The 24,865-nt window shown below is 38.7% G+C and overlaps 1 protein-coding gene across 2 annotated transcripts in view; it reads right to left on the reverse strand.

Annotated features, from left to right (window-relative positions):
* MARCHF1 (membrane associated ring-CH-type finger 1) overlaps positions 1-24,865 on the reverse strand; it is a 145,644-nt gene that overhangs the window by 86,954 nt on the left and 33,825 nt on the right. The window contains exon 2 of one of the 2 annotated variants that reach the window (XM_044430982.1): positions 18,428-18,567. The exons of the other annotated variant lie outside the window; for it this stretch is intronic. Within the exon in view, the coding sequence (XP_044286917.1) occupies positions 18,428-18,529 (102 nt within the window). The 5' untranslated portion in view covers positions 18,530-18,567. The remainder of the gene's footprint in view (positions 1-18,427; positions 18,568-24,865) is intronic. 2 annotated transcript variants of the gene reach the window in all.

Raw genomic sequence — 24,865 nt, forward strand, 5'->3', positions numbered from 1 at the left:
GCCGCAGGAGCCAACTGGAGAAATGTGCCACTTGCCGTTCCCACAGGCAGCCCTCTGTATATGATGGAGCACATTCTGCAACCCCCTTTCATCCCAGACCGAGGCAAGGGTGTCGATCTTGCCTAATGGGAGAGCTGGTTCTCTGTCTATTTATGTAACAATTTTTGGTCTGCCTTTTAGGTCATTGTCAACCTACAGTACAATAAAAACATTACAAAACAAAATATAATTTTCAAATAATGTTATTTTGTTGAACTTGGTTATTGCCCCTATCTAATATTCTCAGTACCCCACATCTGATTCTCTTCCATTTTGTGTTTACATGACATTGGGAAGTTTCCCTACTGAGATAAGCAATAATGTAGGCTTTGAATGCAAGGCATAATCTACTTTTTCATAAACCAGCCAAACAAATAATAAAAACAATTTAACTTTAAAAAAATTACATTGCTGCTTGGTTTCATACTGTAGCTTTAAGCTATTACAAAATTTCTATTATGTTTCATTATGCTGTATTTTATGGTTTTAACTGTTGTGAACCTCCCACAGAGCTCTGGCTGTTGGGCGGGATAGAAATGTAAAAAAGAAAGAAAGAACAAAGACAATCATAATCCAGCTGAATGAATACTTACTATATCCAATAAATCAGTTTCTCTTATAGATGAAACATATTCAGAAAGTTAGTTATCAGTATAGAGGAGTACACCAGGAAATACCTGAAAATGTGGAACTAAAGCTGAAAAACAAGTCTTTATTAGCCCAATACATTTTTTACAACGGTCTAGGCAGAAAATACTTGAAATTGATTAACAATTCAACAAACACAACTGTCTGAGAGGTTATTTTATAGTGTGTTAGTCCTTTCAGAAAAGTCAAGATGTGTTTCATGCAACAGTAGCAGCAACAACATAAAACCAAAGGGACATGGCTTAGCATTTATAAGAAAACATACAAACCATTTACGTGTCTCTACTGATTTTCTCTATTGCTGCTAAATTAATTTCTTCTTCTCTGCCTCTACAAAGCAAAGTTGTCACTGAGCACTTATGACATGATATTGCAAACAGAATAAAATCCCATTGCCAAAATATTTTTCTGAACTGAACACAGGACAAAGAGGAGCTGACAGTTGCAAATGTATCAGTGTCTCCTACTATGCAGTTGAGCGACAACCCTCATAGATTTACTCATTAATCACACCAATGTAATGTCTCATTCTGCTTCATTTGTAGTCAATTATACAACCAAGATGAAAATATAGGAACAGAAAATTTCATTACATTTTCTCATATATAAAGGTATAAACTGATTTTAATCTCATCTCATCTCATTTACTCTATTCAATTTTTTAAAAACTCAGATTGAAAACAACTGTATGAAATAACTGTACTAATTTGTAATACACATTGTAGACATTAATAAGTAAGAGCTTTCTACGAAAAGCCACAGAAGGATCAATGGTACAAACTGTATCAGGTAATACTACCTGCTGTATCCTTCAAAGAACAATATCACTGCAAAACAGATTTACTATGACTCTATATCCAACATCAAATATAATTATACTGTATTAGTGCTTTTGTTACCCAGTAAGGCAAATCACAGCCTAATTAGCTATGACAGCAAGAATGTGTGTGCAGTTCCTAGGGAAAAAAGTATACTCATTTTTTAATCATGGGTGACCCAATAAAAAAATACATTATTTGGGTCCTGATAGAAGCAAAATAAGATCTTGAAGCCCTTCCCCCACTCTTGACAAATGTTGATACTACCACGATCTGTCTGTTCTTCTACACACTCAACCAAGATACAGATAAAGCAAACCATCAAGATCTGTGTAATAACCTCTAGAGAATCTGGCTATACGACTGATACCATGACATGGTAGGGAAAACCAATTTGTTTGGCCCTTCCCCACAAATCAGGAGGGGGGGTGATTCAAACAGGTTTGATTGTTATCTCCATATGCTAATGAAATAACTATACTATTCTCCAAGAAAGTAACACTAAACTGTCATTTGAAGCAAACTTTGAAAGCTTTATTTCTTAGAATGCCAACATTAAAACTGTATCTAGCAAGTACAATTTAAAAACTTTTAGAGTAGGGGCAGAAGCCCAATTCAGACCAAGATCCTAGCATGGGGGCAGAAAAATGCTTAAGATCCACATAGGAACACCTCCACTTCCTCTAGGGTAGATATGAAGTGGGGGGAAAGAAATGTATAGGTACCAGGTAATTATGAAATATCTGATTTTATTTATTTATTAATTTAGCAGACTTATATACCGCCCCATTCACCTAAGCCTCGGGGCAGCTTACAAATAAATAAATATAATTAGTACAATAAAATACAGTTGGAGACATCCTGGCCAAAGTTGTTAAAATCAATAAATAAAATCAACAATTAAAATGACGTTTAAATAAAAAGGTCTTGGCCTGGCGCCAAAAAGCAAATAACGACGGTGCCAGGAGGACCTCTCTGGGGAGCGCATTCCATAGGTTGGGCGCCACTGCAGAGAAAGCCCTCCTCCGGGTGCTCACCCTCCTAATGTCCCTCACAGAGGGCTCCCGGAGAAGGGCCTCTGCCACCAATCTCAAGGGGCGGGAGGGCACGTATGGACATAAGTGTTCCTTTAGGTAACCAGGACCCAAGCCATTAAGTGCTTTATAGGTGATAACCAACACCTTGATTAGGGCCCGGACTTCAATGGGAAGCCAGTGAAGCTGGCGGAGGACTGGAGTCATGTGAGCACAATGCCCAGTCCCCGTCAGCAACCTGGCAGCTCTGTTTTGCACCAATTGAAGTATTTGGACCGTCTTCAAGGGCAGCCCCACGTAGAGCACATTACAGAAGTCTAGTCGGGAAGTTACCAATGCATGTGTCACTGTCGCCAGGCAGTCGTTCTCCAGGTAGGGATGCAGCTGGTGAATCTAGCTGATTTGGACCTCACTGGTATTTTCCCCAATTTTTCTGGCAACTCTGTTGGCTTCAGGGTTATTTGTATTTGTATAGATTTATTTTCTCTGTGATGGTAATACAGCCTGTTAACCAATAATCATAATGGAATTATAGACTTACTATACACCAGAAAAAAATCACCTCTACCATGCAACTCTATTTTTTATTTTTTTAAAAAAATGCAGCTCTATTAATAGGACTCTGATGACTGCTTCAAATCATTATGCATTTCATTCATTAAAATGTACCAATGAACCGAGAAAATTACACATGATTCTATTTCACTGCATTTAAAAATTTCTCTAAAAAATAGCAATTGGCTACAGCTTCAGAAGAGTTGTAGGGAATCTTGTAATTCTTCTATTTCAATCCCCTACCTGATGTAGACCTTCACAGTCTACCATTCTTCCTTATAAGTGGTTCCTTTGTCAAACAACCTTCAGAGTTTCTCCTGACTGCAGTCTGGCTCCCTATCAGTACAGTCTGATGCACCAATGTCAGTGTGTTAGTGACTCCACTTTGGGTTATAGGCTGAACTTTTAAGGAGTTATCCATGGTGCTGAACCAAGTTTTGAGATGAGGGTTCAGCATCATGAATAGATTCTTTAAAATTCAGACTGAACTCCAGTTTGCATAATTCACCTCCTTGCTTTTGGAGCCATCAGCCTACACTGTCACCTACACCTTAAGCCTATTATCTCTAGACTGGTGCTCTGGGGCAGCAGAGGACACGTCTCTTCTGTGCGACAGCCCTTCAAATACTGGAAGAGAGCTATCATTTCTCCACTCAGTGTTTTCTTCCCCAGCTCCGTTAAAGCTTCCTCCACAAGTCTGGTTTTCCCATGCTAAACCTCTGTTTTCTTAAAGTATAGCACACAGAATTGGGAACAATGCACCATATGAAGGCAAGGTAAACTTACAATTTGGAAGCTAAGGTTTTATTAATGCAGTCTAGTACCACATCAGCATTTTCTTGCAGAAGCATAACAGTTCAGACTCTAGAAATCCTTTTCATATGCACTGTTGCCAAGCCAGGTATCCTGCATGTATTCTACAGGTACAGTTATTCTTAGCACCTGCCAACCCTATGTACACCTGTAATAACAATGAGTGAGGTAGACTGACTTGGAGCTTAGCTACTGGAATAAAGATTTTTTAAAAAACCTTCCATAGAGGGTAGGGGTAAAATTCTGCAGCCTCAAAAAAATAAGACGAGTTTTAAATTTCCCCTCCTAGAGCAACAGTATCCCAACCCAAACTGCCTGCAGGAGAACAGGAAAAGCTAGCATACATATTCCACTATGCAAATTTTCTTAAGCATTTAGTTTAGCCCACTGACAGCTGAACATTTAGTTTAATTTATTGTTTAGCTAAACATTTACAGTAGACTCTCAGTTAACTGGCACCCATGGGGATTGGTAGATGACAGATAAATATATTTTCTGGTTGCTTGAGAGTTACTATTAAAAATAGGTCTAACTAATATTATATCCCATCCCATACCATAAACTCTGTATTTAATTGATATTAATATTTAAATACAGTAATTAAAAGCAAATTAAGACAAACTTCTGCCTTCGGAGACTGAGCCTTAATGTCATAGATCGTTGATGAACTGCCATTAAATTCCTCCATGAGCACTGCAAGACTCTCACCTTTCTCAAGCCTCTTGCATATTTCCATCTTCTGATTGAGGGTAAGCACTATGCATTTACACTGACTTGGGACCTGTTTCAGCATACTTGGGGTTGGATGAGAACACAAAATTTGAATAGCAATAGATCCCAGCAACCGATATGTTTACACACAGTGAACTGCTGGGAGTGGAAGACAAACATGTGGGCTTACTCATGACATAGCATGCAGCATTCTGGTGCAGCAAGTGGGCACAGTCAGTTTAAATTTACATTTCTGCTGGAAATTGATTTTCTTTTAATTTTTATTTAAAGTATTATTTCTTCAGTTTTTTTGCCAGTTGCTTGAGAGTGCTGTTTGATCAAGTTCCTGTTAACCGAGAGTCTACTATATTTAACTTAGCCTAAGATTTCAAAATTAAGAGGGAGAAGGTTAAAGGAAAGCCAAGGGACAAGCCAGGGTGTTGGACTGAGGAGAAAACCAGAGATCAACACCACAGAAAGAGGCAGGACTGAGACGCAACCCAGAGGCCAGGCTATCAATAAAGGATACACTGCATTCTCAGGAAAATCATGTCAGTCAGACAACATTATATGCCTTCCTGTACAGGGGAATCCTATGTCAGTTCAGGGTCTAGAAAAGGGGAAGGTAACCTGACACCCCAAATATTTTGGATTATAGCTTTCATCAACTCTAGCCAGCAAGGCCAATCAACAGAGATGTTGGGAGCTATAATCCAAAATATTTGGAGGGAATGAGTTACTTACCCTTGGTCTAGAGTCTATGTGGCATTGACACAGACAGTTGTCAATGCCACACAGAAGCAGACATGCACATGCCTTAAGGCGATCATTTCAAGCTTCTTAAACTTGGACATTTGGTAAGCAAGACATAAGATCTAAACAGAAGCTCAAATAGATTGTTGACCAGCCCTTGATGGACAATGGTCTACCACAATGGAAGATACTAACCTAATCTCCCTCAAATTTATTTAAATTTCTATCTCACCCATTAGCCAAAATGGCTCCCTCAAAAGGAAGTGCATTCTAAACAGGAAATATCTAAGGTATGAAACAAAGAAAACAAGATTGAGAAAAACATCATGCCACCATGGAGAAGAAATATAAGAGGACTCAAGGGTACAGATAATGTAACTTTTTAAAAGCCTTAAATTGCATTTTAAAGAGCAATCCATGTAGCATCTTCCTCAAAAGCTCCTTCCTTTGTCCTCAGAAGTTTTTACCAAAGTTTTCCCCAAATCCCCAAATAATTATAAAGTTGTGACAATATCCTCACCATGCTCATTTTGCCTGTAGGCTATTGGCAGGTACCCTTTGTTCTCAGGTAGCAAATTGCATTCAGGTTTGTCTCATCTCTGCTAAATGAGTAATAAAAGACAAGTTCCAAACTGAATGTCTGGAACTTGAGTGATAACAATGTAAAAACCAAGGAGTTGAAATGTAAAAATCAGTAGGACCAGATGCTAGTAATTACATCTAAGCTATTAGGAAGACATGGAACAAAAACAACAACAAGAAGAAAAAACCACACACACCCTCTTTATACAAGAGAATAAAACCTGACAACAATCAGTAGGCTTAAAATTGTTCCCCTGTGGTACTAGTTCTGTGGGACCATCACTTTAAAATACACTGATCTTTGCAGAACTACTGAACTAATTTTGTATTCAGTAGAAATTCACAAAATCAGCATAACATTATTTGTTTTTAAAGAGAAATGTGAGTTTTCCAATTAATGTTTAAATATCCTTCAGGTCACAGGAGGGCAACACGAGGCCCAAGGGCTGTTTGCACACCTGTGGCTTTCAGTACAGGCTCCTGCTGCCACTGAATGAGTTGCTGTGGTGGCAAAGCAAATGATGATTTGCCATCAAATTGAAGCAGCAAGCCACAAGGCGTTCAAATATGGGCAAGTTTAGCTTCAAAACCTTGGATAACAATTAGCTTTGGCCTTTTTAGCCCACCATTGCGCTTTGCTAAAGAAGTTTAACAGCAAACTGCTAACTGTTTTGATGATGAACCCATTAAAATTTGGCAGTATGAATACAGTCTCGTGTGAGCTCTTGAAGTTTCCTGAGCCTTCCTGAGGTTCATCTAGTTAATTCTTTGATAGGATGGATTTTATTTATCCATTTAAATTCTCTACCACCCAACAGCCAAAGCTCTCTGGGATGGACTCACCGAGACCCAATCAGTATTTGAGCAGTTTGTGTGGTTTCTGGCAGTGCATGAAAGATATCAAGTAAGTTGCCATTCCCTCAGTTCTACTTCAATCTGGTTTATGGTTTATTTGGCAGTGTTGCGCCCATCTCTGTGACACCTTAGGAATTTTAAAGACACTCAGATTTCTTTGATACTTTCAGAATTATGAAGGACTGGCTGAAGTGTTCCTATGGCCATTTTCTTTGATATAAAAATTATGTGGAGCAGAGCTTGGTATGTGCTGCTATGTTATACCTAACCATAATTACTGTATAACACTCAAAATATTATTTTATTTCTATTACTTAAAACATTGTATTTTTTATCAAATGTTTAAGGCAGATTGCCTATAAATCAAAGCTCCAAATACAATAATACAAACAAGAAACAGTTGTTTCAGTACAGTAATACCCCACATTGTTACAGTAATACCCCACATTTCTTTCTCTTGCAAGGAACCAATGTGGCTTACAAGCTTCTCTTCCTGACCATTTTATCTTCACAACAACAACCGTGTGATATAGACTGAACTTAGGAGTCTGTAACTAGCTAAACTCACCTGGTGAATTTCATGGCTGAGTAGGAACTAGAGACAGACCTCCAAGTCACAGTCCAGCACTCTTAACTATTGCACTATACTGGCTCAACAGACAGACAGACATGCATCATAACAGAATTACATGCCAAGTGTTTCAGTATAAAATCAAAACTGTACCTTGTTGTGGGAGTAGATAATGATATATTTGCTCAAATTAACTGCATGTACAATGAGACAGAAGGCTCCAGTGAGCTATGATGCAAATAAACCTTTTCACCTTTTCCAACAGGCAGGTTAATTACTTGGCCCTGCCTGCCTTACTAATTTTCTAGAACAGATTTTCACAAATAAAAGGAAGATTGTGATCTCTCACCCTTTTGTAATATTACAGAGAAACCTTCAGATATGACTTGTTATTTCTCTCGCTCTCAATTATTGTATCAACACATTAACTGAAATTGTATGAGAAACTAATACATATCAACCTGTAAACACTCATGGAAATCTGAAGTGTCTTGATGTTATATGAACTATTCCTTAGGAATATTATATTGCAAGACAATGAAGTCCTTTGCAAACTACACATCCTATATGTTTTGGGATTTTAATATAAATTGGATTTATTTGATCGTCTCCTGAATCTTGGGGAATATCAAAGTCCTAGAGGATTATTTCAAGCCCCAAACTGAGAGACATTTTCTGTCTCATAGTCAAAAACCCCAAAACCAAGATACATACAATCAAGAGATATGCTTTCTTTTAACATATATTCCTAGCATGGACCAAGAGTCTTTCACATGTTTACAAATGGGCCCAGTAAACTAAAATGGTAAAATAACCTTAGGTTTTATCTTTTCATTTCTTTCCCAGTGTGCTTCTGGGTCCTATTTTTCCTTCATAAAGACTTCCTTATTTGAGATAAAGAATGTGCTCAACTGTGAAAGAATGTGTTCTCCTTGCACTTTGGGTTTTAAATAAGACTGCCTGTCTTAATCTATTAATGTAGGACCAAACTACAACTATATTAATTGTATTCATGCAGCATACATAATTTTGAACGTTTAAATACAAGCCACAAGTGATACAACCAATATGAAGACCATCATTTTCCCAGACCTCAGTCACTGAAAATAAACTACTCCTCCAGGTTGTATTATGGAAAAATCAGTGACACTTAAGAGGTCTTTGCCCTCATCCAGTGAGAAGTTTGGAAGCCAGTATCTACTTCACAGGTTACAAAGAAGCTAAGCCATAATGCACTGAAACCACCTGCAAAGGCACATGAATAGATTCTCTCTGCCTCAACTAATTTGCCATATTCATTCATTATGCTAAGCCACCTGTGGGTAAGGAATACAGTGTAAATTGTTCATGGAACAACCCACAATGCACCTGCCAAATGATTGGGTTCACCATGGCTTTGTTTGCCCTTTCTTCACCCTCTACCTTCCAGCCAGTATCCCCCTTGCCCCTTGCAGCAGATCCCTTCCTGTCTCCTTGTCCTCACTCTGATTACTACCTCAGATCATACGTTACCTCTTCCCTGAAGTCTCAAAGTACCACTTGTGTCATTTTGTTGTTATTGTTCTGTCCAAGCACAGAAAATTGTGCAAATATGTTTGTAATCTGCAATTATCATCATCATCATCATCATCATCATCATCACTGTTTTTAGCAAGTGTGCATTATATGAAGTCTTGCCTGCTCAGCTTTCAAGGTGAGTGAGTAAGTAACAGACCAACAAGGCAAAGCTACATATAGATAAATTTGTATGTTCCTTCCCAGCTGTCAGTTGCTTAGCCGCCACTTTGAAAAGCAGGGATAAAAGGAAAGTAGGAGGACAAAAAGTGGGGAGATGAAAGTGACCCCTGTAAGAAGGTAATTGTCTGACTTTTGATTGTTAAACTAGCACTTCTCAGTACTGTCTGGCTCTAACACTTCCCTGATTCTCCAGACACCCCAGAAAGGAGAGATACTGTCTCCCCACCATTCCAAGTTTTGCAGCTACTTTCCAGAGTACTTACTGCTGTGTCTGCTTATGTTTCTCTGGAAGCTCTAAAAGAACCCACAGCAATATTTATACCATTAATGGCTAGGAAGTAAAGGGAAAGGAAATGTACACCAATTTAAGGGCTGAAATATAAGCAGAGGTGAAATCGGTGTTCCTGAAGTAAAAGTTCCATTACTGTAGGTGAATAAATTTTATTCTATTTACTTCCTATGCCTAAAATTGGCACACATTTTCTAGTTATTTCCTATTGAATTTGTGTATATTTCCCAGTTCAAATCGTGCACAAATATTCCTGATGTTAAAAAAAAGCACAAAACACAAACCTTAGAAGGAGACATGTAGCTTGAAGGGCCTGATCATGCCTCATCTTGGAAGCTAAGCAGGGTCAGGCCTGGTTGGAATCTGGATGGGGGACTTCAATGTTGTGAACCACCCAGAGAGCTTCGGCTATGGGTGGTATAGAAATATAATTAATAATAATAACCATAATAAAGCAAATGGGGGTACTAGCACCAGCAATACTTGCATTCCCCACAAGAAGGCTGTCCATCCTGTCCCATTTAGCCACCATCTCAGAACTTCGTTTGTACTTCAAAACTCATAGAAAATAGCAGTAACTGCAGCAGTTAAATTTTCTCAAGGTATGGCAGAGTTCACATCTCCCTTTTCTGGAGTGGCTGGAGACTCAGAAGAGTATGGGAAAGTGTTGAGAAGCGTCAGTTCAACACTTAAAAGTCAGGGGATTACATTGCTAAGGGGGTTGCATTGCTTCTCTTTTAGTGAACCAACTTTCACCACTTTTTCCCCTTTACTGGTGGCTTTCACCTGGTGGCTTTTCACTTGGCAACTGTGAACAAATTTGGGTATCTTGTCCATCTGTCCTCTACTTACTTCATCACCCCATCTGACAGCTGAAACATACAAGAACATGGACCAGGCAAGGCTAAATATAGCCATAAGTATGCTCCTATACACTTATGAAAGACTGACAACTACAACAACACCAACAGCAAAAATACAAACCCAACTGTGCAAATTTCTGAAGCCAGAATCAAAAAGAAAGGAAAACCACTGCCAGTTGGCCTAAAGCGGGAATAGGTGGAGGGGCTGCTACTCAGGGAACCATGTGTAAGATCATGAAGAGTGGCAAGGCAGGTTGCCAATTTGGTCAAGTGACTTTCTGGCTGATTCCTGCAACCCACAGTAAAATTTCTCTGCTCTGCTATCTAAAGTTGTTGTAGATCATATAATACTTAGGACAAGCCACAGGTTGTCAGGGTGGCTTACTGCTGACCATTAAGACACCCTGAGGGAAATGCTCTGAGTTCAGATGACATGACAACCCACTGTGACAAGTTATTCATGATATTGTTGAGTTGTGTAAACCCAGTCAGTCTGTGTTGTTTCATCCTTGCTTACCCATGTACCATATATTCTAATTTTTATATCCTAATTTCTTATTTTACACATATTAGTTTCTATATCCTAATCCAATGTATACTTAATTTTATATCAATTAAATCACTTAAATTAATCTTAATTTAATAGCATTTATTTCAGTTGCTACATTATAATTTAATTTACAATGTATCATTGTTCATTGAGAAGGCCTTTGACTATAAAATAAATGGCAACTGATTAATTTAAAACATGACAAAAATAGGTAGGTTAGAAGAAATAGGACCAGCAATGAAAAATAGAAGTTGCAGAGTATGCTCAAATTAGGCTGCCATAATTTCAGTCTAAGAATGTTTAAAATCGCGAGGGAGGGAGGGAGGGAGGACAGGAAACAAAAATGTTCATGCTGACAAGGAATGGGATTAACAGATGCTTTTCATCCCCAAGAAGCATTTAATCTTGCAACAGTCTATATCTTGGGTATACCATCAGAGCAATGGAAGGCAAGGTGTTTTAAAGCCATAATGCCACCAAATAGCTATCTTGAACAATGTGGTTGCCAAGGCAACCAAGTGTGCTTGTGCATTTACTCTGATATTGCTGAATGTGCAGATGCAAGCACTGTTAAAAAAAAAGCCAAATTGTGTATTAGTTTATTATGGCTGTTAAATAGTACTATTTATATTGATTTGTAGAAGAAGATTCATTCAGCTCTGCAAAACAGCATCTTATTTTCTTATCTAGTATAACAGAAAACACCATTCAGAAAGAATGGCAAGCCATATAAAAAGTGGGAGAGCTGGGAAATTTAGAATAAATCTATTTTATTTAGTGGAATACAGAGTTAAATTAAACTGCATAAACTTAAAAGCTAAATCCCACCACCATACTCGAATGCAACCTATACTAGATGTTAAGAGGGATTTTTTACGTGGAATTCTGCCTGGTGCCATCTCTATTATTGTTTCAGCACAAGCCTAAAATGTTCCTTTTTAATACCTTTTTTAATAATTGATCCTGCCCTCCCTTTCATTGCTTGCTTTGTTGGTATTATTGTAAGGTTTAAAATTTTGATAATGAAGCTTTTTATTCTTTCTTCATTGTTATATGAATATGTAAGCTGCCTTGAGGTAGTAGGAAGCATATAAATGGAAATATAAATAACTAAATAAAATTTTCCCACTAATTCTATGGTTCTCCATTTATTAAGATGAATCAGATTGTTATATTTCACTTAAAAGATTATCCTTCACATTTATTTAAATATAAAAATAATTAGTGCAATGCTAAAATTGTACTGCATTAGCTCAAACTGCAAGACACTATTGGTTCTACAGGCACCTCCTCTTTGCTTCTAGTGTTTTTCTCAATTCCATGGGATAAACTGGGAAAAAATGCTATAAGTCAGATAATGAAACTAAAGATCCACTGGTCCCTGTCAGCCTTATGAATTAGCAACTGCAAAATTAAATTTCAGAGGTGAGGAGCTGCTGCTCCTGCAAAGGACCTTGCTGTTCACATGTGGCAAAGAACGCAGTTGAAAAGATTCATGCGAGTCACATTTCTGGCCAAAATGGAAGGAAGAGAGGAATCAACCTGCTGTTTTATTAACATGTATTACCAAGACTGTCTAAGGAAATACGAGTTAAAAGAGGCACTCTGAATTTAGTGTGTGACATGAAATCAGAATACAAAACAGACGCTACTGTTACACATAAAAAGTGGCACTCCCATCAGAAGTTAGTCCTCCATCTTTATGATAGCTAATATTTTCAAACATTAGTCCAGCTGTGTTACTTTATTCTGATTTTCAATACAATTCTTATCTTTTCCAACAAAATAAAAATATTGCCATAGGATACAGCAGAGTTGGGCATGCAATGATTGGAATCTGGGCAACATTTAACCATCTATGCCATACATTTCATGAGATAAATAATTGTGTATTTTAGAAGGATAGCCTAATTGCAAGTACTCTGGGGCCAAACAGTAGCAGTGTTATCTGAAATGATCTAGAGGGTCAGTGATAAGGTAGGAATGGAAAAAGCAGGATAAGGGGAAGGAATGCTCCTTCTTTTCACTCTCTTATCCATTTCAAAGTGACTTCAGATACCATAGAGCCTTTCCGCTTTTTGAACAGCTTGAGAGATGGGAGTGAGGAGATAAACATGCCTGAGCAACACACACACACACACACACTTACTTTTCCCCTTCCCCTTATTCCAGCCCCTAGATTGAAAAGAACAAAGGAAACAATCTTTACATGATGAGTATGCAAGCAGCTTTGAGAAGAAGCAGCAAGGGAAAGGCATACAAGATGGGAAGCGAGAGGAAGCTAGGTAGAGAAAATAAGACAGACTAACTCATCTTCATTCCTTCCTTCCTCACATGTTCCTTCATTCTCTTTTCTGACATAGGAAAAAGGTGTCTTAGAGTTTTCAGGATGTCTATAAGGAAGGACACATATAGCCAATGGCCAGAGCTCATGTGCCGATTGTTCAATCCACCATATGGGGAGTAGTTTAAAGGTTTGGTGAAAGCAAATGAGAAATGACTAGCAGTCATCTTCTGTAAAGCGGGTCACTGGTCCAGTCATTCTTTTCAAAATATCCAGTAGCAAAGTTATCAGCAGATCAGGGATATACAAAGATTCCTGGCAAAAGTTTGAAATATATCTAAGCAGCTTGCTTCTGTTCTCCTCAGAATTCAGCCCAGCTTGCTACACTGTCACCTGTTTTAGAAATCTGGTTTAAAAAATTATTCTTTTCTGTTTTGATGTCAACTCGATGTTTCAGCAACTGAAGGGCTGTTCCTTTCTTTCCCATTCCCTCTTGCAGTGTTACTTCTTGACAGCTCTTTGGTAATGTTTGACTTGATCTGCCTTCCTCATGTAAAACACTAAAAATTGTTAAACACCACTTGAAGGTAAAGAAAAGCAAAGTGTGAAAACTGACATACCATTTGTTTTGACAGAAGCTGCAAATTTCTTTCACTTTTAATACAAGAATTTGGGTAAGAATTTCACTTAAAATAAGTGACTCTCTTTACAAAGTGCTCTAGATTAAAAATACTGTGAAGGTAGCTAAATAAAATGTGTAATATATTCAAATGCTATGTACCCCAGGTGTACCATAATAAATTACAGGTTAGCCTGCCAGTTGTATACCTTAAAATGTCAGTGATAAAACATTATTGCAATACAGCAAACAATTATCCAGCTTTACAGAATTAGCACCCACATGAAGTCGTCTGTTGTAACCATTCATATCTACCTACTGCTACTAATCCCCTTGACATTGAAATATGTGGGGCTGACCTTGCTTATGCAGTGGTTTGTATGTGCACCAGCATTCCTGGAGCAGGATGTGCCATATGCACTTTCTCCCAAATCTTCTTAAGCCAATTCTAGGGATATTAGATAGGAGGATTGGAAACCACACTGGCTTTCTCCCTTCCCCTACCTTCCCTCAATTCTCTATCCACTGAGGTTACTGTGTCAGGACAAAATAAATAGGCTGGCAGAGAAAATGCACCACTGAAGCAAAAGATCCAGTGAACTAAGCTGCAGCCACTGGATAAGTGCGTATGTCACATATCAGCAACCTCCTTTTTTTACTGACATTGTGCTTTCTGAGATGCTAACAGGCAGTTGGCAAAATATTTTGAGGACTTATCCTACAAGCTCGTGCACTTGCATTGCACAATCAGGCACCTGCCATATGCTTTAGACTAGAAATGCCATCACCTCTAACCAAAGCCCATGCTGACAGGGGATTACAGGAGTTGTAGTCCAATAAAACTGGAGAGCACCAGGTTGAAGAAGACTGATATACGCACATAGCTTTGTGTACAGGGGCTAACTTCTTAATGCACATGACTAAAATTGCTTTGTACAGTAGCGAGGAAATTTTGAGAAATGCAGCTTCCTGAAGAAGAGCATAAACCTCTGCTGCAAAATATTTAACTACCATGGATTTCAGTGAAATTCTGGATTGTAACACTATGAACTCACCCAAGGAGTTCATTTCATTGTTAGTTATTTCTATACCATTCAATAGTCAAAACTCTCCAGGCAGTTTATAACAACACATGAAATACAATAAAAATTGGGAATCATTTGCACTTACAATAGTTGCAGGAACTTTGTGATAGCAGCACTGAGCCATGCATGAAGTATTATGAATAAGAATGATCTGGATCTAGTAATGAATCTTTGAATAGCAGCTCCTATGGAAGTTGCATATGGAAGTCAAGGACACCACCTCTCCCTATAAAATACTGGTGACCCAAATGAATCAGCATCCACCAAGTAAACAAATTTGACTTCAAAATAGAAAGAGGAAGAGAGCAAATAATTTTCAGACCAAATAGACCACATTTATTTTTATTAACAGAATAATATAGTTACATTAATTCAGTTTCTCAATTATAATAGTAAATTTCGCCAAGAACAAAGTATTGTTTGAGAAAAGAGTATCCTTTTCTAATCATATAATTTGCTTTAAAATAGAAACCTGGACTTACCATGCAGTATTGTTCTGATCAGCAGACAGTAGACCCAACAACAAAGTGTTAATTTCTCCAGCATGAGAGGGTAAGACCAATTAAATCTCACATCTGCTGTGGGAACCCTCCAACAACCCTCTCAGTCATATTCTTGCTGACAGCAGTAGAACCCTTTGAGACTTGACTTACAAACTTAGAAAAAAACAAACAATTCTCACCAACTGCAGGAAAAAATACAAAACAAATGAGTTCTGGATGGGACAGAGGACAAGGAATGCTAACCTACTTAGGGGTCCCTGTGCTGATGCCTCATATCCTCAGGCAACAGACATCATGAAAACCTCAGGGTTGGGACCACTGCTTCCACTCTATGCTGACCAGAAAGTCACTTCACACCAACTCCAATTTTTCTGTGGACTTGCAAGTTCACTGGAAGAGTGCAGCCAACAGCAGGCAAGGTGACTTGACAGAACATGTAGCAGTCTGACAACCTAAGGATGCCTCAGCCAAAGGACAACTTTCAAACTTTAATGCTGGATAAAAGGAAAGCAATGAGTCCAGGTGACAGCCCTGCAAATATCTTCCAGGGTTACTCAGGAAACTTCAGCCACCCCTTACTTGAAAGGTCTATAATTCCCCTCCCCCAGAATAGGCTTGCTAGAAGAGCTGCAGGTCAAGAGATACAGTCTCTCACCCCACCAGCTAACAGTACTTCCAGACACTTGACACCTCAGATTCCCTTGTTGGTTGGAAATTAAAAGACTGACATGGTCCCAATGTGTTTTGTTTTGTTTTGAGCAGTCTCCGCACAGTTAACATATGAAACAGCTGTTACTTTTGGTAGTAATGACTGCAGCAAAGATCAGGCAGGATAGTTTCTTAACACGGAGGAAGAGTTTATTTTCGGAATAAATAGTAGATTTCATATAGAAAGTCACCCTGTGGGGATAAAAAAATGAACAGTGACCACCACCAGGAGGACCAATTCCAGGTGAGTTCCTTGATGGGGATGGAACACCATAGCTCAAAATGAGATTTGCTGCAACCAGAACACTACAATGAGATTGCAAGTAAATACCCTATGTATGGGAGCTGGAGCATCCTCCACTGTGAATGAGGAAGAAAGTAATGCAGAATGTTTTGTTTCTGCTCTCCACCTCAACCAGGCCTGCACAGGCTAGACTTGCCATGTTGACAGTAGAAGGGACACTGAGGCTTGAAAAGTTCCTTGAAAAATCCCTCTAGGAAAGATGTAGTAGAGAGAGACCTACCTCAGAAACCTTTCCAGGGCACCACCCCAGCAGCCATGCTCCTGAGCAGAATGTTGGACATGAAAGAGCCTGCAACAAACTGTGCTGCTCCGGTCATTTTGCTGAGACCTTCACTAAGATGCCAGAGTGTGGCAGACCTTCAGTCAGTGGGCTGAAGAACAGGTGCCTGGATTCTGATGAAATTGGCAGTACTAATTCTGATGGCTAGAGATGAACCTGCATGAACGTGATGGAGTACTGCCTCATTCTTTTTTTCTCCCAAATCATTAAAGCCTTATTCTCTTCCTTGATAAGAATTCTTTAAAGGTTAAGGGAATCTCAGGATCATCCACTGTGGTCTATGATATCCAATATAAAAGAATGCATCAGAGAAATAACAGATTTTTGCCTGGTTGGCTCTTTCCATTCAGAATTGAGTAACCTCAATAAGAACTTGGCCAGACAGACCTTCAGAAGGGAAAAAAGCCTCTGCAGTTTTGAGCAGAATTATCCACTCAAGTTGCTACTGAAAGGGAAAATTGAAGTGATCTATGTGAAGAGACACAGTGCAGGCTGATCACTCCACCAATGAAAACTCCCTCTCTTTCCCCACTTAAATTTAGGGAGAAAGGCCAGAATTCAAAGAAAAGGAGGGGGAGGCCAATGGTGATGTTAAAACTGGTTTGTGTCTGTCTCTAAAGGCACAGTTACAAGCAGGAGCAGTGGAAAGGAGCACTGCAGCACAACACTCCAGGTTCCCCTGTCCCCTGCAAGGAGGGAGCCCAGAGGACCGGTGCCTACAGCAAAGAATGTCCAGCCTAGACACACTATGCTCCTCCGTCAGCAGAGGCCTGACAAGTGTGGTGACTCTAGCACCAGGTCAGGAAATGGACTCCAGAGCAGCAAGCCCTGGTTCCTCCTGAAACAAAGGAAGAAGGCCTTTTTCCCAATAATGGAGAAAAGGTGAAGGCAGCCCCATGGGCCAAATCCTTTTACAAGTGCAGACCACCACCAAGGGAAATGAATGAAGAGGGAGCAAAGGCAGAACACAGGAAAAAGGAACCTCACGAAAAAGGCAGAAGCTCACAAAAAACACTCATTTTATTTTCTCTCTGTCTCCCTCTTTCCCAGTGCACCCTACCACACAAAATCTAAACTCCCAGCTCTATCTGCGAGCAGCTAACAAACTATTCTACTTCTGAAAGCAAAGCCAAGACTGGAGAGAGGTTTCCGGGGAGGGGTGCAATTTCACTGGGCAACTTGACTCTTTCCTACAGGTTCCACTCTTCCCATCTCCAAGTTCACACACACACACATATACACAATATAACTTACCCCATCTGTGGTTAAGCTTTCGAACCAAGATATCATCCACCATACAGAAGATGTGAAAAGGAAGAATATTTCTACAATACATGTTTCTTAGTTGTTAATGTGCTAGGCAGGTTTACAAACCAAGCAAAACAGCACTTTTAAATAGAACCCTGCTGTTCATGTCATGCATGAAGGACTAGTAAAACAACCAGAATGTTATATATATTTGCAGGAGATTTTTATACCTTAATATTGTTGAAGCTGCTGAGAATGACATTTGCTGTTTAGAGGTTAAAGAGTGCAGCTTTATATTTTTCCTTCACAGAACAGCAAAATTATTTCAATAGCTACAGCATGCAAGACAAAAAAGGCAACAAAAGGTGACAAAATTGGGAAACCAACACAGAACAGCTGTAGTGCAGTCAAAGCAAATGAAAAGAAGCATAAAAAAGCCAAAGCGCTTTCAGATAAAATACAAAGGTACAAGTACTACTGTCTTACAAAATTGATTTTAACAGCTTTAAAGGGTTGCTGGCTTGGGGTTCGTTTGATTTTTGTACATGCCATCATCATGAAACAGAACATCCACTCACCAAGGCAGAGACATGTGAAGCATCACCTGTGACCTCAGGGGTTCTTGTGCTGTTTGGGAGTCTGTGAGGATTACGAGCTATCGCTTGGCACCAGCCCAACATTTTCTCCTTCCACTTATCCCTTTTCAATTTCTGAAATTCTGAAAATAATTTACATTCCCTGAAACAATGGCAATATTAGTTTCTTGCATGTATGTCTCTGAGCATGCAGTTACATATGTTGGATCTGCGTACAAATCATCAACTATATTCATGGGGCAAAGGGGAAAATGCATGCACATAAGTCCTGAGCATATTCTACTGACAAACAAGGTATCAGTATATGGAATAACAATTTCTGACATACTTTCAAGGTGTGAAATACGTGAAACTTTATTCCAAGTAAGTGCTTAAAGGATTACGATATTACTAGAAGTACACCAAAAAGTGACAAAATATACACATGCACTAATATTTCAATGCAAGCTCTCCCCAAATTCAAATGGCATGTTTAATTGTGCCACAAATGGATGAAAGTCTACACAAAGGCACTACAAATTATTTAATGAAAACACTCAGAATTAAAAGGTGATATTTTCCTGAATTATTGCCATTAAACCTTACATTTGGACTCTGTTTCACTTCAAGTTCTGTTGCCCTGGTCTCAGTGCCTGTGTCTGGTCTCTGATTCCCCACATTCTGACCCTAGACCCTGACAATCTCATACTCAAGGGTTGTGTATGGCTTGTAGTTGAACTGTGAATAGCTGCTTGAAAGGTGTGTTGTCTTATCTCAACTGTGTTAAGTTCACAATCTAACAACAAACCTTGGATTCTGTTTGTGAGTAGCTCTCCCACACTAGACATTCGAAAAGAAACTGGACAGCCATCTGAGCGGGATGGTGTTACTTGGTGTCCTGCAACAGCAGGGGGTTGGACTCAAGGGCCTTCATGGCCCCTTCCAACCCTACTATTCTATGATTCCATGTTTATTAGTGTCCCTGGCTGCAGACAACACAATAGCTCACATTTCAGCAAGATCCCAATGTTCAATGACAACCTACACTCAATTCATTCTCAACCTCTGTGAGTGGATTATCATGGTGCCTAAACCAAGTCAGTGTTATTAAAGGCATGACCTTTCCTATGTATGCTATACTGAGTTCTACAGTGTAGATCTACTTACTTGGAGTTACCCAGGTAAGCAGATCTGAGATTGCTTCCTAAAAGTTAAAAAATGGTTTAAAAATCCAGAGCAACTGTTTTGATATCCAAGATATATAAAGCATGCGTCATGGTCACATAGCGTACACTAATATTCTATTCTGGAACAGATTTGATGCAATATCAGGAATACATTCTTATATTACTTTGAAAAAATAATCAGAACCAAGACACTGACCATAATCCTAAATGTGAATAACTTAAAGTAAGCGCCCTTGAAAAAAGAGGCTTCAAGATACTGCTTTCCTTAGTTGCACTCACTAATTTATATAACATACATTGGAAAACAGTTATATTTTGCCTTATACTCAGAAGGTAAATCAAATACCAACAAATACATTAAAGTGTGGAAATTGTCTTCTTGCTTAAAAAAGAACAATGCATAGAGAAAGTGTTGCAATCATTAAGTCTAATATTAGTGTATTTCTTTTTTCTTTTGAAATTCCCTAAGTTATTACATTCTCTGCAGATGACAATCCAAAGAAGCTGATGCATAATATTTGTTGCATCAGCCATTTCCTGCACCAGGTTTTGTTTTGAGCTACAGTAACGTGGTTGCTGCTGACAATTATGCACCCAAACTATAGCCCATTTTTATAACCATACGTATTTCCAGTATTTTGAATTACTGGGCATTTCTTTAGCTTTAAAATAAGTATTAATTAATGAAGTAATTTAATTACTGGTATGGAACCTTCATTATTTCTCTGTTGTTCCATATTATATGTTAATTTAGCTTTCCAGGAGCAATACCACCAAAATGTTCAAAAGCTGTGAAATGTATGTGTTTAAACAAAAATAATGATTAAAATAATGAAGATGACTATGAACACCAATGTTTCATGTTGTTTAAATCCCGTCAACTCCTGTACAGAGATAGCAAAGCTGTTACTAAACTGCCCCTGCAAGCATACCAGAGCAGAGATACAGTGGCCCAGTTCATACATCACAACAGCCCACTATGGATTAATTTATCCTTGAGGAGCTGCAGCGCATGCCAGTCACAATTCCTGATATGCAGCCCCCAAACGAAGGTTGCTGGGGTTTGCCTCATGTGAACCTGGCTGGAAAGACTTAATTAAACAAGCCTCACACAGGCTTACAACAGACTGGGTTTATGTGAGGGTTGTTTAACCCTCAAACTGCCCTTCTCAGCAAGGTGTGCACAACAATCCCAGGTTTGCATGTTTTCAGTTACAGCCAGCATGGACTGCAGCAACTCGAGGGTATTAATGCACTATAGGCTGTGAGCCAAATTGTGGACTGCTTACATTAGACCTTCAGATATGTAGATGCCTTCTAGTGGACAGGAGGCTTTTGTACACCAGAACCCAATGAACTGGCATACCATGTAAAATGTATTCTCTCCCATAGAATGTAAACGCAACAGAACTAGTTGAATGCCCTTGAGTATCTACTATTTAGCAGGTAAGAGATTTCAGAGGCAAGTTTCTACAATGTTTAACTGTGAGCAACCCTAAGATCACATTAGTATGTACTTATCACACTAGGTAATGAGTACACTCCATGCACACAGTGTTATTTGGAATTTCTTTGGTCAGCTGAGTGCCAGTATACCAGTCTAGCAAATCCATAGTATACTACTATTACTCTGTCTTCTGATTGCAATGGACTGACCACTTCCTTTTTGTCAATCACCCTGGTGCTATTCTTATCATCCCGAGACACCTAAGTCCATTTTGTGCATTAGAATTCTTCTCCTTATAAGCATTGATTAATTTGTATTTGTTCTCCATGTGTTTGACCCTTCTTCCATTTTCTATACTAGCCTCTGTTAAATCTCCTCCTCCTCTTTCAAGAAAGCTGTGGGATTTGTTTCCATTGACAAGAGATCTTTGATTCCTTCCCTGCACTCTGAATTGATTGGAACAGTTATTCCTTGTTCCACTAGTAGAGAATCATTGTATAAGGGGAGACCCTACAATTGGTGGCACAGCTCCCGATTGATTACATTATAACTACTCCTAAAAACACTGTTCTGATCTTGTCTGTCATCAATTCCCACTATATTTACTTTAAGAGAAAATTACCGCTTTCATCCTTATTCTGTGTAATAGTTGAGCTAATGCAGCATATCTTTATTCCACTACTTTTTAATTTCAGAGAATTACTAATAAATGAATGATCTAGAATCAAATACTAATTCAGCCTTTATTTCAGACAGCTTGACAGAAGTCCTAATTCTCTGACTTGCTGGAGTCCAAAATAATTGGATTTCATTAGCAAATGCTAACTATTTGTTAATGAAACTTGTCATTAGTGAATTTAAAACAGCAGCAACAAGGAACATTAAGTTTAAGGAAACTTTTCAAACAAATCAGAAAAGGCTTTGGAGAACTACATGCATATTATTCTTTTGCTCATTGCTATTCACAATAAGAATGGAGAAGCCAAGTTCAAATTAAAAACAATAACAATAACAACAACAACAACATTTGGAGCTAAAACTACAGGCTCTGAGGAAAACACCTAAAAAGCATATTTTTAAAAAATCAATAAAAACACCACAGTTTATCAAATAGGAGCATGGGAAAATTACACATTCTTAGCCCTGTGCCCAAATGATGGTAAACTAACTACCCAGTGAATTCTGTATAGGGTATTATATAAGCTGTGCTACCACTGAGAAGGCTCTGATGGGAGCTTCAGGGAAAGCTGACAGGACGATCACACAATTGAGCAGGCTCTGTTTAAGACAATATCCCTTCAAGTATGCTTACCCCATGCTCTCCACGGCTTTAACAATAAATACCTGCCTTTGCTCATTCTTGTCAAACTCAGTTCCCATATTTAAAAAGCCATCATCTATAGCTGATTAATAAGAATATATCAGAAGCTGTTCTTGATGGGTTCAGTCTTTGACCTTTTACTAACAAGAATTTTACTGCTTTTTCATTTTTTTCTTAAAATACAGTCTTAAAGTATAGCAACGAAACATATACTGCACAGAATTAAAAAGGATATTATTATGCAAGAGAGCGAAGAAAGATATTGATAAAGTTATTCTTTGACTTTTAGTCCTAATAGCCTAAAAAGATATACCTAGCCTAAATTCAAGCTTTCTTATTCAGCTTTGAACAAACTGGACAGCTGACATGCCTAGTGTTCTTCTAAGTAGAAGCCTTTTCATTCCAAAATCAGAACATACTGGCTTTTTTGGCACAGAAACAAACTCATATCTAATATTATCTACTGTTACATAACTAAGGTCTTAATTATCTCATTTTACAAAAAAAAGCCTTTAAAATCAAAACACACAAAAAGGCTTAAATATACATCAAACTAGATAATATCAATTCTGAATTATACATTTAAGAAGAGAACAAATTTGCTAATTAAACCTAATTCTATCATTTTCTAGACTACAATATAGCAAGCTTTTTTCATATGCATGTCTTTTTGCCTATTATCTGATAAATGATAACTTTAAGTAAACTTTTGACCTGGAATAACGGTTTCACATCTGTTCATTACTCAAAATAACTCTTTGGTGCAAGTGACAGGATTTCGAAATCAGCCTTTTTGCCAGAATCTGCTTTGCCTACATAACATTGTAGCTCTCCTTGGTGGCCAAGAAGAGAAAACATTCTGGTCTAACACAGACATAGGGTTGGCATCAGGCATGTGAGGGACTGCAGAATTACTATCAATCTACTGAGACCGGTCTCTTCCAACCCAGCTTTACCATAATGATGTGAATTCTTCTAATGGCTGCATCTTGTTTTTGAACCACTCCTGCAACATTTTCACTTGTGTTTGACCCTCACTGGTTCTTGACTGCTCCTGCCTTTGGCTCTGTAATATGGTTGACCCTTGCCTGTTCCTGTCCTGTCCTGGTCTCCAGCTGCCCATACTTCCTCCTCCATCTGACCTTTGCGTGTAGTAGACTTGGTTCCCTGTTGTCATCATCCTTGATCCTGGTGTCTCTGCCTAGGTGCTCTTGCTACTTATGTCCCAGAGCTGGCAATATTCTCCTTGGATACTGTTCAATTCATCTTGGCAATTGGTTTTTAATGGTACTTACCAAGAATTCATTGTTAGGCTGCTTTTGATATTCCATTTAACTTTCTTAGTACATGTTCTTGCATTTGTTTGTCCTTCAATATTTGGCACTTACACTTCAACTAACCTTCCTTTCAAGAAGTTAGCAAGTTAGCTGTTTTCCGGGACACACCCACCCTTTGAATTATGCTCAGAAAAAGAGTAGTTTATACTATAACAAGCTACTGAGATGGTGGGTGTATCACCTTATTGTCAATGGTCCTACTTGGATCCTGTACTGATTTTTAATAATTTTACAGTGTTCTCCCTTCCCAGTTTTGTGGTATATATTATTATAGATATGTTCAGGTTCCACTGCTTCCATCAATGTGAAGACTAACAGATGCCATAGTTGCCCATTTCAACCCTCTGCACTTCCTGATTGTCCAGAGGTCTTTGGAAAAACAATGGACAAAAACATCAACAGCAACGGGTGTGTGGTTATACCCTGTTCACACATCATGATAAACCATGCTGGAAATGAGTCCTGATGGGTTGACTAAGCACTTGCTATGCCATCCCTCAGCTGACAAATGATCAGGGACTCACCAGTCTGCCATATTTGGTCATAGCCCTTTGATCTCCCCACAAGTTATCTCAAGGGACTTGGCAGTGCAACTCATCTAAACTTCTGCTGTGTGCATGGAGTCCCCTTCCCTTCCCCTGCACACACAGATATTTTTTGACATATCCATCTGTGGCACAACACAAAAAACCTATGATACTAGTTTTTGTAGGGGAAAGTTTCCTTACTTTTCTGAAACTTTCCATGAAAAGATTCATCTGAATTATTACCTCTGATCAAAAGGAAGCTGCCATTGGGCAGTGCCACAACATATGAAAAAGAGAAGTATCAGCAGCATTATAGCTCCAACAACTGGACAATTTAATTCAGCCCTTGTCACAGAGATATTGTGCAATCCAGTATACTGGAAACATTTTTGCTGAATTAAGCATAGCCCTTTAAGATCCATGACTGCTTCTAAATTGGTAATAATGAAGCACTCCACTGATTGGGCAAAATGGGGGTACTCCTGTTCACTATTCCATTCTTGGTTGAGATCCTGTGAATTGGGGCTGGGCATGCTTACCCTCAAGGCAAATTAGTCTCCTGTCTGTCTCTCTCTCTCTCTCTCTCTCTCTCTCTCTCTCTCTCTCTCTCTCTCTCTCTCAC

This window comes from Varanus komodoensis, unplaced genomic scaffold, assembly GCF_004798865.1.
Source record: "Varanus komodoensis strain SLA01 unplaced genomic scaffold, ASM479886v1 scaffold21, whole genome shotgun sequence".
In the NCBI taxonomy this organism is placed as follows: Eukaryota; Metazoa; Chordata; class Lepidosauria; order Squamata; family Varanidae; genus Varanus; species Varanus komodoensis.